General features: G+C 33.2%; 1 protein-coding gene across 1 annotated transcript; it reads left to right on the top strand.

Annotated features, from left to right (window-relative positions):
• Positions 1-1281: 1281 nt before the first annotated feature.
• Positions 1282-11598, top strand: LOC134275349 (toll-like receptor 4). Its single transcript, XM_062757626.1, has 3 exons — positions 1282-1763; positions 7511-7577; positions 8818-11598. The coding sequence occupies exons 1-3, from the start codon at positions 1323-1325 to the stop codon at positions 11370-11372; spliced, it is 3063 nt and encodes a 1020-aa protein (XP_062613610.1). The 5' UTR covers positions 1282-1322; the 3' UTR covers positions 11373-11598.
• The last annotated feature ends 1203 nt before the right edge of the window (positions 11599-12801 follow it).

The following is a 12801-nucleotide window of genomic DNA, read 5'->3' as shown; positions in this document are numbered from 1 at the left end:
GTATTTTAAAATAAACTAATTCTTTGACCTCACACATTAATCCTGTTTTTTTCTCCTGGATATACTGTACAGGAAATAATTTACTCAACGCATTTGCAAAGAATGACAAACAGAGCCTTTATTTCTTTTGACCTCAAACGTAAATCAAATTACCTCATTTTGCTATTGTTGAGTGTGTGCCTTTTTTCTTTGCAGACTACCAATCGGCAGTACTACAATAAAGAAAATGAATCTCTTTGCAACTCTATTGTTGTACATTCTTTTTGCATTTGTGAGGCAGTCACTACAATTGAACTGCTCTTCCGAGCCAAATTGTAGATGTTTTATCGAAAGAGGGATGCTAAGCGTGGATTGCAGCTCGTTAAACCTGACTTACTCACCAAAATTCTACCAAAATGTTTCATGTATCTATCTAAACAACAATAGTCTTACGGAAATACCTACCGACATGCCACAGGAAATTGTGCGGCTAGATATAAGTGAAAATTATATTCGAAATCCAAAAAAGAAAGTTCTTACAAGATACAAACATTTGCAATGGTTAAATGTTGAACATAATTGCTTATGGCTTAAAGAAAAGGAATGGCCATCACGCTTTTTCGAAAACCTGACAAAACTTGACACTCTGCTCATGAAAGATAATTGTTCAAAAATATCTTATTCTACGATCAAGGAGATGAATTACTCCAAAGAATGCTTTTACGGACTTTCCTCATTAAGGCATACTGAGCTGAATGGACTAGGTGGGCATAACTTAGAGGACGCATTTGAAGCAAGTAATTCCATTGAAGTTCTTGTATTTACGGTACATGGTGGTCATTGTTTTCTGAATAGTATCGAGAGAAATACGTTCAAAATTTTCCAACGTTTGAAAAATCTAACAATATTTAGCTGTAATATCATGCACATGGAGAATGGAGCTTTTGCACACCTCAATGATCTCATATTTCTGGATCTTTCTGAAAACTCAGATCTTACGCTATCTGTATTAATCAATATTACTTATGATCTGCAATATTCAAAAATCCAGACTTTGATCGCAAATAATCTTCATTGCCAACACGGACTTTCATGGATATTAGGAATAGACCATATAATATATCTTCAAAATACATCTTTGAAAGAGTTGTCTTTGGCAGGGAATAGAATAGGCATCATTGAGCATCGATTAACTAAGTATCTTCCCAAGCCATTGAAATATATAAATATTGACAATAATCCGCTTATGTTCGGGGAGTATGTTTTAGAAGGCGACTTTCTTTCAAATCTAGCAAGATTATTATCATTTTTATCAATTACCTCCCAAGCTAAAATCTCTTAGCATGGCAAATAAGAAAATATATCTTCCTTATATAGGTAATTTTTTCGGATTCAGACCAAATAACTCATTAACACATTTGCATGTTCAAGGAAATCTGATCTATAACATACAGGAATTTAGTGGACTTCGACATCTAGAATATCTTGATCTGTCAAATAACTTCTGCTTCAACATTACCAAACAGGCATTTCAAGATATGCCCGGCTTGTTATTTCTGAATTTATCCAAAAACCTTTTAGGAAAGGAATTGCAGCGTCGAAATAGAGAGCATGTATTTGACCCACTCCATAAATTAAAGGTACTGGATCTGTCATTTAACTGGATAACTGTCTTGCATAAAGATTTATTTGCCTCTTTGTCAAACATAGAACATATAGACTTGAGTAATAGTGAAATAGAGAGTGTCACCTTTGACCTGTCAATTGCCTTAAGATTGCGGGAAGTAAATTTGTCTTTCAATAAAATTGTGATGTTGGATTCAAAAGCAATGAATTTTTTAGATGCTTCCAGAAAGAAACAAGTCTCTATTCAGATTTCAAACACCCCATTACAATGTACATGCCAAAGCATGAAATTTCTCAAATGGATGAGAGCATCATTAAATAATTTTTTTTCAAGATAGAGAAAAATACTCATGCGTGTTCACAGACGAAAACAGAATAGAACTGCGCAAGTTGGGTCATATAATCTTGTCTTTAGAGCGGCAATGTATGTCATTTACAACAACAATAGTGATAGCTACCATTATTTTACTAATCATAATTATTCTTGTATCCGTTGCAATAATGTATAGGTATAGATGTAAATTGAGGTATTTGTATTACGCTGGTAAGAGAAGTTATAGAGGATATTCAAGGATTTTAGACTCCGGAAGAGAGTACCAATTTGATGCTTTTATTTCGTACGCTGAAAGTGAAAGAGCAGAGTTTATACCAAACCTTTGAAAGCTTGAAAGAGATTAATTTTTGTATACACAGTCGTGATTTTATAATTGGTGTTAAAATAGCAGAAAACATAACTAATGCTATTCACAATAGCAAGCGCACTGTCTGTTTTCTGAGTAAAGCTTTCTTAGAATCTGAATTTTGTATATACGAGGCTCAAATGGCTCGAATGGAGAGTATCTATAGAGGAGGGGAAACAACTTTGTTCACTGTTCTAATGGAAAGAGATCTTAGGGCTATTTTGCCACAATTTCAAAAGGATGTAATAAAAGAACAAACATATCTTGAATATGATAAAGATATTCCAGAAGAGTTTTGGAATGCTTTGATTCAGGCATTAAAGGAAATATAACGCAAAATTTATAATGAAATGATAAGGCTTAAATCTTGAGTCGGCCAAAAATATGATCAAAGGACTTTAGCGAGAGGTGCTGACTTTGACAATCGACTTCTTACTTTAACACAAGGATAATATACTGAAGCTTTTTTGTGATATAAATATTAATATTCAAGAAAACGATGATAATAGACCATTTCAAAGCTCATTTTATGTTGTCTAGAAAGAGAACAGCAACAATCCTATCCCCAACCCCCTCCTTTGCCAGCCTGAACACCTACTGCCAAGTTTTCCCTCCTGAATCTTATTGTCTTCTTTACTTATTTCCTTTAGAAAATGATAAAAGATAGAGATACTCTCTCTTATAAATAAGCAGGGTTCTCCACAAGGTGTTTTACCATGGCGGCCCGCCATGGTTAAATTTTTGTGCGCCATGGTTAAACGAGCTGCGCCATGGTTAAAATCAGCATCCGCCATGATTAAATTTTATTGCATTTCAGTCCTGACACCTACTTTTTTTTAATGACTTGAGTAGTTAATTATTTTATACTACGACTGCCGTGCACCTGGCATGCCTCGAAGGAAAGCGGACTGTGCTAAACAAACACGTCGTTAATCAGCGACTATGCTGTGAAGTGTGACAATCAATGGAAAGTCAATCAGCTGATCAATATTGTGAGAGTTAATTATCCTGTACACATGTAAATAATTTTGGGGAACTTCAACATGTTCACTTCATGATTAGCTATATAAGGTATAAAAAAAAATTACAATACCGGTACGGTGTACGAACACAATAATCGTTATGTTTGCGATTCAAGTTTCTGTGCCTGAACAAAAAAATAGTCGGTAAAAACTTCATATTCCTCTGTATTTAATAAATTCCCCATGCTCGTTTTTTAAGCTTTAACTTTATTATCTTTTTGACAAAATGTGCATAAGGCCTGTGTCTAAATCGCCGTCTTAGTTTTAGAGTTACTTCCCGTTGTTATGAAACGTCGTGTGGCGCTATTTTTAGCTCTGAGCACGTGGAGAAGTAAACACAAGTGGGTGATTAATGCAATATCTAGAAAAAAAAAGTTTAGAAAAAAAGTACACTAAGTCCAAATGTTCTTTTGTGTGTTAACTTAAAAAAACACTACCCATTCATCAGTTTTAGTCATATTGAAACAAAACATTTCATACAACAGGCTACAATTCTTATAATTATTATCGGCCGCAGCAGCGGCCGATCTATTTGTGGTTGTGTTAGAATGTGCACATGGGGAAATGAGATGTTATTATTTTATTAGTTCAGTAAAATAATTCTCAAATGATAACATGTATAAAATCATGAGTAAGATATTTTAAAAACTTGCTTTAAATTAAGTTTTAATTGTTGTTATTTTGTTTCAGTTTCATTATCATTTTGCATCAGATAATTGATAATTTATGGTTAAATAAAAAGAGTTTACAATAGGTACTCCCCATCCAGGGAGTGTGTAAGATACGAAAGGAAATTGTTATGATTTTCCGGAGAATAATGACGTGCACGTGGTAAAAGTCACGGTGAATAAAAAATTGAAAAGTTGGTCTACTAGTAAAAACTTATTTGAAAATCCCACAGCTGCGAATGACACAAAGATTATTTTATACATTTTTGCACCGCACCATGCAGCATAGCCTACTCTGCAGAAACCAGGCATTATCACGTGACAAATATCCAGGGTATCAGCACGTGGTATATCTTGAAAGGCAGAAAGGCAGGCGCGTAACATCGTTTTTGAAAAGGGGGGGGGCAGCCAGGGAAATTTTTTTTTACTTACCTGAAAAAGTTGACAAGCAAAAAAAAAAAAGGAAAAAGTTGCCCGAAGTCGAAAATCGTATGAGGTATACTTTTTCTCAGTTTCAGCTACTTTCAGTACCAATTCTAATACTACATTTTCGGTACATCCGTAAAAGTGGGGGGCCAACCAGGCTTTCAATTAACATTTCCTAAAGTATTAGTAAGGTTGGTGAAAAAAAGTGGGGGGGGGGTCAGAACCGAAGGGATTGGGATACACATGTAGTTCCCCCCACTTTTTTTTGCAAATATATACATTATTTAGGCATTGAAAATGGGCTTTACCATTTTTTGTTGGTTTAACCCCCCCCCCTCTTTCAATAAGCCCAACCCCACCCCACTTTTGATTTGCTTCCGATGCCTATTCATATTCATCATAGACTTTTTACATCGATAAATCCATTAGATGAGCAAATGCACTAAAGTTTCTAGTTAAAAATATATTTTATTCATTGAATTGAATTGAACAGCAGGCTTAATACTAAAATTTCTATCAAATTTTTAAAAAATATTTGTCTATTTTTTTTTTTTTTTTTTTTTTTTTTTTGCTTTGAAGACGGCCTGAAATAAAAATGATCACTATTTCAGCTTTGAATATCCTGTTCTTTTCTTGCATGAATGCTTTGAATTGTGAAAGTACTTTTTTGACATGTTAAATATGTTAGCGGCCGATTTGATGCTTTGCATCAATTAACTTGTTAATCTAATGTCATGGTTACTGGCTACCTGTATCAACATTTTTTTTTCTTTATATTCCTTCAGAAGGTTACTACAGTTTCGGGCAAATTTTGGTACATTTGTGAAGTAAGATACAGGATAAATCCTTTTCAATTTAATTTTTTTTTAACTTTAAAAAGTGTTAGTTATTTCATTGTTTTTGTATTGCAGTGGGTAAGTTTACAAATTGTAAAGATTAGGAAGTCTAAGATGCATTAGTGTTTTCGGCTACATTTCGCCATCGCGCAGCTTCCTCCATGGTTAAATTTTCAAATGTGGAGAACCCTGAATAAGGTATTTTAAGTTATGTTATTAAACCTCGAATCATTTCTTGTTTTTGATAATTTTAGTTCCCCATATACCATAACTCTAACTACTCTATAGGTTTTCTTATTTATCATCAAAGGATACTGATGAGAGACTTAAACTTTAGACTTTTATTTGGCAGTCAGGTCAATTGAATAATCATTTGGTTTGCATCCATCGGTGCCATACAATATATGTAAGTTTTTAATGTCAAGTCCCAAATACTTTGAAGTTCTAACAATAAAGCAAACACACTTGTATCACTTTTTTGCCATTGCAGTGTTCCTTGTACTTCTGGATATTATTGTATGTAGATATCTGCTTTGTACTTTATGACAAATATAAATTGTTTAGGAAAAGCATTTAAACATGCAAGACTTTTAATTTTAATCAGATATAAATTTGTGTAAATATGAGGGCTGTCTAAAATCGTGGAGAAAGCGTTTTTTCAAAAGTAATGGGTGCACTAAGCTGAAATTTTCAGTAAATGTTTATTGATCATATTTAAGTGCATCATAATTTTTTGATAATATATTGAATAAAAATAAAGGTTTTATTATATTTGAATGTGCAAAGGGTACGGTCCTACTGCGCATGGTCAAAAGACCAAGGTTATACTAGAGAATACACACGTATTAATTCGGAATAAAAGTTTTTTAAACACATAACACTGAGATAAAGATTACCTTAATTTGATTCCAAAATCAATTTTGTTGTCTTTACAAAAATTCAAGGCATTTAGTTAATTTTTGGCAGTTTCCCGAACATTCGAAATAGGAAAGTGGTAAACATACCACACGCAAAATGGCGACGTTTGATGACACACCGGATGGCAGTTCAGTGTGATTTTGTTGTATTGACACCTTAAGATACGTTGAATGAATACAGAAGAAAACTAGTGTTAATTGTAACGGGGACCGTTACAGATGTTCCCCAAACGTTCCCCAACTCCCTTTTTGTGCCCAAGTCCTGTAAGACATTTTTTAAAAAATATTATCAGTATCGAAAGATTTCATTAAAAAAATTATAAAAGCTGAAATGATATCAACTGCAAGTCATTTAACGCATTGTATGTGCATGCACATGCAAGGTGATCTTGGCACGTGTCTAAACAATTCACATATCTATGTATCGTGAGAATCAATAAAAAGAATCTTTAAAATATACACGCTACTGTTTTTAAATATATTTGTCATTTTGCGTATTTCATGCGTGTGTGTGCATGGAACCATGTTCGTGCATTCAATGTTTATAGTACAATAATGTAGGAATTCATTGTACCTATTCATGTTCTAAATTTCATCCTTTTCTGTTGAAAACTAAGAAAGTGATAGGCATTTAAAGTTTCAGCCAATCAGATTGCAGCACACGTGCATGCACATGCTTTCATGATAATTTTTATATATCATGCTGTAGATCTTCATAATGTATGACCATATTCAAAATTTTAAAGGATTTTGTCAAAAAACGAGAAAGATAGTAAGACTTTAGTTTCAGCCAATCAAAACGAAGTGCACGTACAGATGCGTGAGATCTTGCTAATTTGACTATGTCAAGATACTAAGTCGTAAGACCGAGATACTAAACCGTAATTAAGAGTCAATGTGTCCTACGAGGGAATTTCTTAATACCTTGAACAGTATCGCAGCTACTTCCAGAGCCTTTGACACGACAGCTAAAAAGGCGAAACACAATCCCTTTTAATTTAGATGGAACTTAAAAACTTTACAATCAATTTCAAAGACGGCATTCAATCCCCAAGAAATGGAAAAACAATTCTAAAGTAGACATTTGAAATACATAGAAAAAATAATACATGTATAAGGTTTTTAAATCTTGATGAGGGAATGGGTCCAATTTATATACATAGATATAAAGACCATTCCCTCCAGCTCATATCAAATTATTGTACTAGCCTTGTAGAGATACATCTTTTGCTCAATTTGTATTCATCTAGCTATGTAATTACAGAATTAGATATTGAAGTTCGAAGAAATGTTTTTCTTATACAATTCATAACACGATACTAGTAATTCATGTCTTACAATACGTCTTCTTTTCAGCAAATGAACAACTCAATAAATGCCAACTTCCTGGTTGGAACACAAAGGATACAGAAATTCAACCCCTGTAAGTAGGCTTTGGACGGATAATTAAGCAGCCTCTTTTTCATTTTAACATTAAATTTTATAAACCGATTGTAAAAAAAAAAAGTATACTTAATAGATTCATGATTATCAAAATGCATTGTATATCTGATTCGCATTAAAATGGACTGTAAATTTCATTGGCATCTTTGCTTATAATATACAAGAAGCATTACAAACAGGTAAGACATATGAATTTGATTTTTATGCCGTTTTTTATTTTAAATTCATTGTGTGATTATCTTCATGAGACGATGAATTAACATGTTAAAGAATAACATACATTGTTGCATGATAATGAGGGAAATTTTAAGTTTTATTCAGCCGAGAAATATCAATTTCCCCGAGGACTTCGACATAAATCCTCATCTTTCCCAAACATTCATGCAGTGAATTATTTATTATACCGATATATGCAAAAACTTTGAACATAAACTTTCAAATTCGGCATTGCTCTCAAATTTACTTTCATCTTTAAGGTAAAGTTATTGAAGCGCTTTGACACATCACTTATCATTAATTTTGTAATGTAAACCAGGCTATTGTGACGTCTACTACTCTCAGGAGTTTTCTTTCAACGAACGATAACTATTGCTGGAATATGCAATAGGTATCCAAAAAGGTATAATATGATGAAAAGCATGCCGACAACCGTGAAATATGAGGTTTTATGGCCCAATCACGTGATAATCTAGAACCAATTAGGTAACGCGTTGTGTAGAATAATTATAATGTGGTATAATGATATGTTTGATCAAATAAAGTGTTAAATATTCGAAATCATCCCAGCATTTTAAGTTGCTTTGGATGATACAAATAAAAGATTAATGTACTTTAACATACTGTGAAATCACAAATATCTCGAGGGGTTTATTTTCGCTGTTTTCGAGGAATAAAGAGACCCATGAATTCATATCCACCACAAAATTTAAAATGTTACAGAACTACTCAAAAATTCTTCATCTACTTAACCTAATCCCCCAAATCAAGACTTTCCTCAAACCATGAACATTTGAACCCACGAAAATATTTGATTTTAAAGTAATAAATTTCTAAGGCAATAGACATTGAATCTACATTTTTGTTCTTGATACACTTTACTTGAAATAAATCTTTCAAACCATCTGGAAATATATCAACCAGGGTCTATATTTCTTAATCTCAAACCAGAAATAGATTTCTTCATTCTATGTTAGTCAATTTTCTCCCTTTTTTCTCTGCAGACGAAGGATCGACAAATATTATATTAAGGAGAATGAGTCCCGTTGCAACTCTATTCTTCTACATCCTTTTAACATTTTTGAGTCAGTCACTACAACTAAGCTGCTCTTCCGACCCAAATTGTAGATGTTATTACGAAAGAGGGATGCTGAGCGTGGATTGCAGCTCGCTAAACCTGACTCACTCTCCGAAATTCCAACAAAATGTTACATGCATATATCTTAACAACAATGATCTTACGGAAATACCTACTGATATGCCTCAAGCGATCGTGCGGCTAGATATAAGCGATAATAATATCCGATGTCCGAAAAAGGCAAGTCTGTCAAGATACAAACAGCTAAGATGGCTAAATATTGAAGAAAATTGCTTATGGCAGCGATATAAAAAATGGCCGTCACGCTTTTTTGAGAACCTTAGAAAACTTGATACTCTGCTCATGAAGGATAATTGTTCAAAAATCCCTGAAAGTGAGATCAAGGAGATGAAATACTCCAATGAGAGCTTTTACGGACTTTCGTCATTGAGGCATATCGAGGTAAATGGATTAGGTGGCCATAACTTTGAGGACGCGTTTGAACAAAATAATTCGATTGAAATACTTGTACTTGCGCTACATGGTGGTCTCTGTGTTCTGAATAGCATCGAGAATGACACATTCAATGTATTCCGAAAATTAAAACATTTACAATTATCTTCTTGTAATATCAAATACATAGAGAAGGGAGCCTTTGAGCAGTTGATCGATCTGGAATTTCTGGATATTTCAACTAACCAAGACCTAACATTATCTGTGTTATCCAATATTTCTCATGATCTACAATATTCAAAAATCAACACGCTTATCGCAGATAGGATTCAGTGTGCGAACGGAGTTTCGCTGATATTAAGAATAAATCATATCAAATATCTTAGAAATACTTCTCTGAAGAAGTTGTCTTTGAGAAGTAATAGAATAGGAATAATTGAACATATGCTTGTAAGTTTCCTTCCTAACACATTAAAGTATGTTAATATCAGTGACAACCCGCTGATTTTTGGGGTTTATATATATGAAGGCGACTTTTTATCAAACTTGGAAAGGTTAGACATTGACCATTCAATCGAAGAGCCTATCCATGAGACAGGATGTGAGTATAATTCTAATAGTTGTGATACTAAAGAGGAAGAAATTACGCCTGTGAAGGGTACGAAATATAACGTGACTCCAACTTTCTTTTCTTATCAATTACCCCCGAAGCTAAAATTCCTTAGCATTGCTAATCAAAAAGTGTATATTCCATTAGTAGATAACAGGTACGGTATAACATCTAAGAACTCATTAACACATGTACATATTCAGGGAAATCTGATATATGATATTCAACATTTTAGTGGACTTTGGCGTCTAGAATATCTTGATCTCTCAAATAATTTCTGCTTCAACATTACGAAACAGTCATTTCAGGGGATGGGAAACCTGTTATTCCTGAACTTATCAAGAAATCTTTTAGGAAAGGAATTAAAGCGTCAATCTGGGGAACATGTCTTTGATCACCTCCGTGGTTTGAAGGTTCTGGATCTGTCCTTCAACTGGATAACCTACTTGCATAAAGATTTGTTTATATTTGCGTCAAATATTGAGCACTTAAACTTAAGTAATAATGATTTAGAAAGTGTCACATTTGATTTATCAGGTGCCCTTAAATTGCGTAGCATAGATTTATCTTCTAATAAAATTGTGATTTTGGATTCGAAATCAATGGACTTCTTAGATGCTTCGAGAGAGAAACAACTCTTTATCCAGATGTCAAGCAATCCATTTCAATGTACATGCCAAAGCAGGGAATTCTTAAAATGGATGAAGGACTCTTTAAATAAACACTTTGTTGACAAAGATAATTATACTTGCATGTTCACAGAGAGAAAAAGGATTCATTTGCGCAATTTGGACAAAATACTTTCTTCTTTAGAGCTTGAATGTGCGTCGTTTACAACTACAATAATTGTAGTTACCATTATTTTACTGGTCACAATTATTCTTGTATCCTTTGCAATAGTGTATAGGTATAGATGGAAACTACGATACTTGTATTACGCTGGTAAAAGAAATTATAGTGGATATTCAAGGATCTTTAATTCAGGTAGACAGTATCAATTTGATGCTTTCATTTCTTATGCTGAAAGTGAAAGAGCAGAGTTTATACCAAACCTTTTGAAGCTTGAAAGAGAAAACAATTTTAAATTTTGCATTCACAGTCGTGACTTTATCGTTGGTGTTAACGTAGCAGAAAACATTACCAATGCTATTCACAATAGCAAACGTACTGTCTGTTTTCTGAGTAAAGCTTTCTTAGAATCTGAATTTTGTATATACGAAGCCCAGATGGCTCGAATGGAAAGTATTTATAGAGGAGGGGAAACAACTTTAATAATTATTCTTGTAGACAAAGATCTTGGAGCTGTCCTGCCGAAATTTCTAAAGGATATCATAATAGAACAGACATATTTGGAGTATGATAAAGATATTCAAGAAGAGTTCTGGATTGCTTTGACTCAGGGACTAAAAGATATGTAACACAAAGCCTAAACTATTAAAATAATTAGTATTATTATATACCCAACTTTGTATCTCTGCTATAATAATGTGTGTTTATGTTTAATGCATTTGATTTTTTTGCTAATGACTAATGAGTATTTTTCAGGAAATGCCTCATTTTTCAATTATTTTCAATATTTTCTTTATCAATAAAATTTCACAAGTAAGAAAACTCTAGAGATAATGCAATAGAATAGAATTTGGGAAAATGTTGCTTAATATACGTAAAGAGTTTGAACAATAACATCGCGAATTTTTTCAGTGCATTTCTTCTGTCATTTTTTCTTAATTATTACCCATTTGTTATCCAGTTTTAGTATTATAAAAGTCTAATTAATAGAAACTGTAAACTATTTTAAGCTCAGTTTCCTTCTGTTGCCCTAATTTTGCTAGCATAGAATCATATGAGGTTAAGGTTTGAAATATTTAGGTGTTATCTGGAAAGGATTCTCTTTTTTATGTTCTTTATTGCATGCCATTTGATTATTTGAAACAATACATGAGTCATAACTCGCCTTTTATTTGCGAAATGATGTGGTGGAATAAACACAAAAAACCTTAACTTTAATAATAATAAAGTAAAAAAAAAAAGCAAAATGAATCAAATCTTAGTTTGAATTTCCAAAGTATTACGTCGCCCGCGTGGCGCAGTGGTTAGAGCGTCTGATCTAGAGTCGCGAAGTAAGGAATCAATCCTAACGTCGTGGGTTCGAATCCCACTGTAGGACGTGGAGGCCGGTCTTTCAGATTAGACTGTACAAACTTAGGTCCCGTTTCGCAGTAGGTGCTTGAACGAAAAAGATCCCTTCCTTCTCAATGGCCTTACGTGCCGAGTATGGGACAAAATTTGCAGCTCTCCACCGGCAAGTGGTGGCATCTCCATATGAGTGAAAAACTCTCGAGAGGGACTTTAAACAATATACAATCAATCAATCTAAAGTATTACCATAATATAACTTATAGTATTATATCTTTCTCAAATAGTTCAAAATTTTTGTTTATTAAATTATTATTTTGTCCATTGTTTTGAAATATACTTCAGTAGTGATTCATAGCAATCTGTTTCTGTCAATTAAAACTCGTAATTGTTCGTAGAGAAAAGAAATTGGAAGTTTGAAATATACCTACTGTTTTACGACAACAAATACACCCACTAATGGAAAAGCACATGTACACTTCATGTAAAGGCGTTTAACTACAATCAATCAATTATGTAACCAGTTTCGCTTCAGTATGTTAAGAGCTTACGAAAATTGGTCATTTTGACAGAATTGAGGCACATGAAAAAAGACCTGAAACCAATCAATCTTTTTTATTTATTAAACAGTTTTTTTTAATTTATATAAGTGGTTAAACATTGGAATACTAACAGTAAACAAACTAGCTTTTTTTACCCCCGCAAAATTGT

This window comes from Saccostrea cucullata, unplaced genomic scaffold, assembly GCF_032062105.1.
Source record: "Saccostrea cucullata isolate Sc308-1 unplaced genomic scaffold, CSIRO_AGI_Scuc_v1 ctg7738, whole genome shotgun sequence".
NCBI lineage: Eukaryota > Metazoa > Mollusca > Bivalvia > Ostreida > Ostreidae > Saccostrea > Saccostrea cuccullata.
The sequence above is the reverse complement of the archived record's forward strand: the minus strand, read 5'-3'. Positions and strand labels throughout refer to the sequence as shown.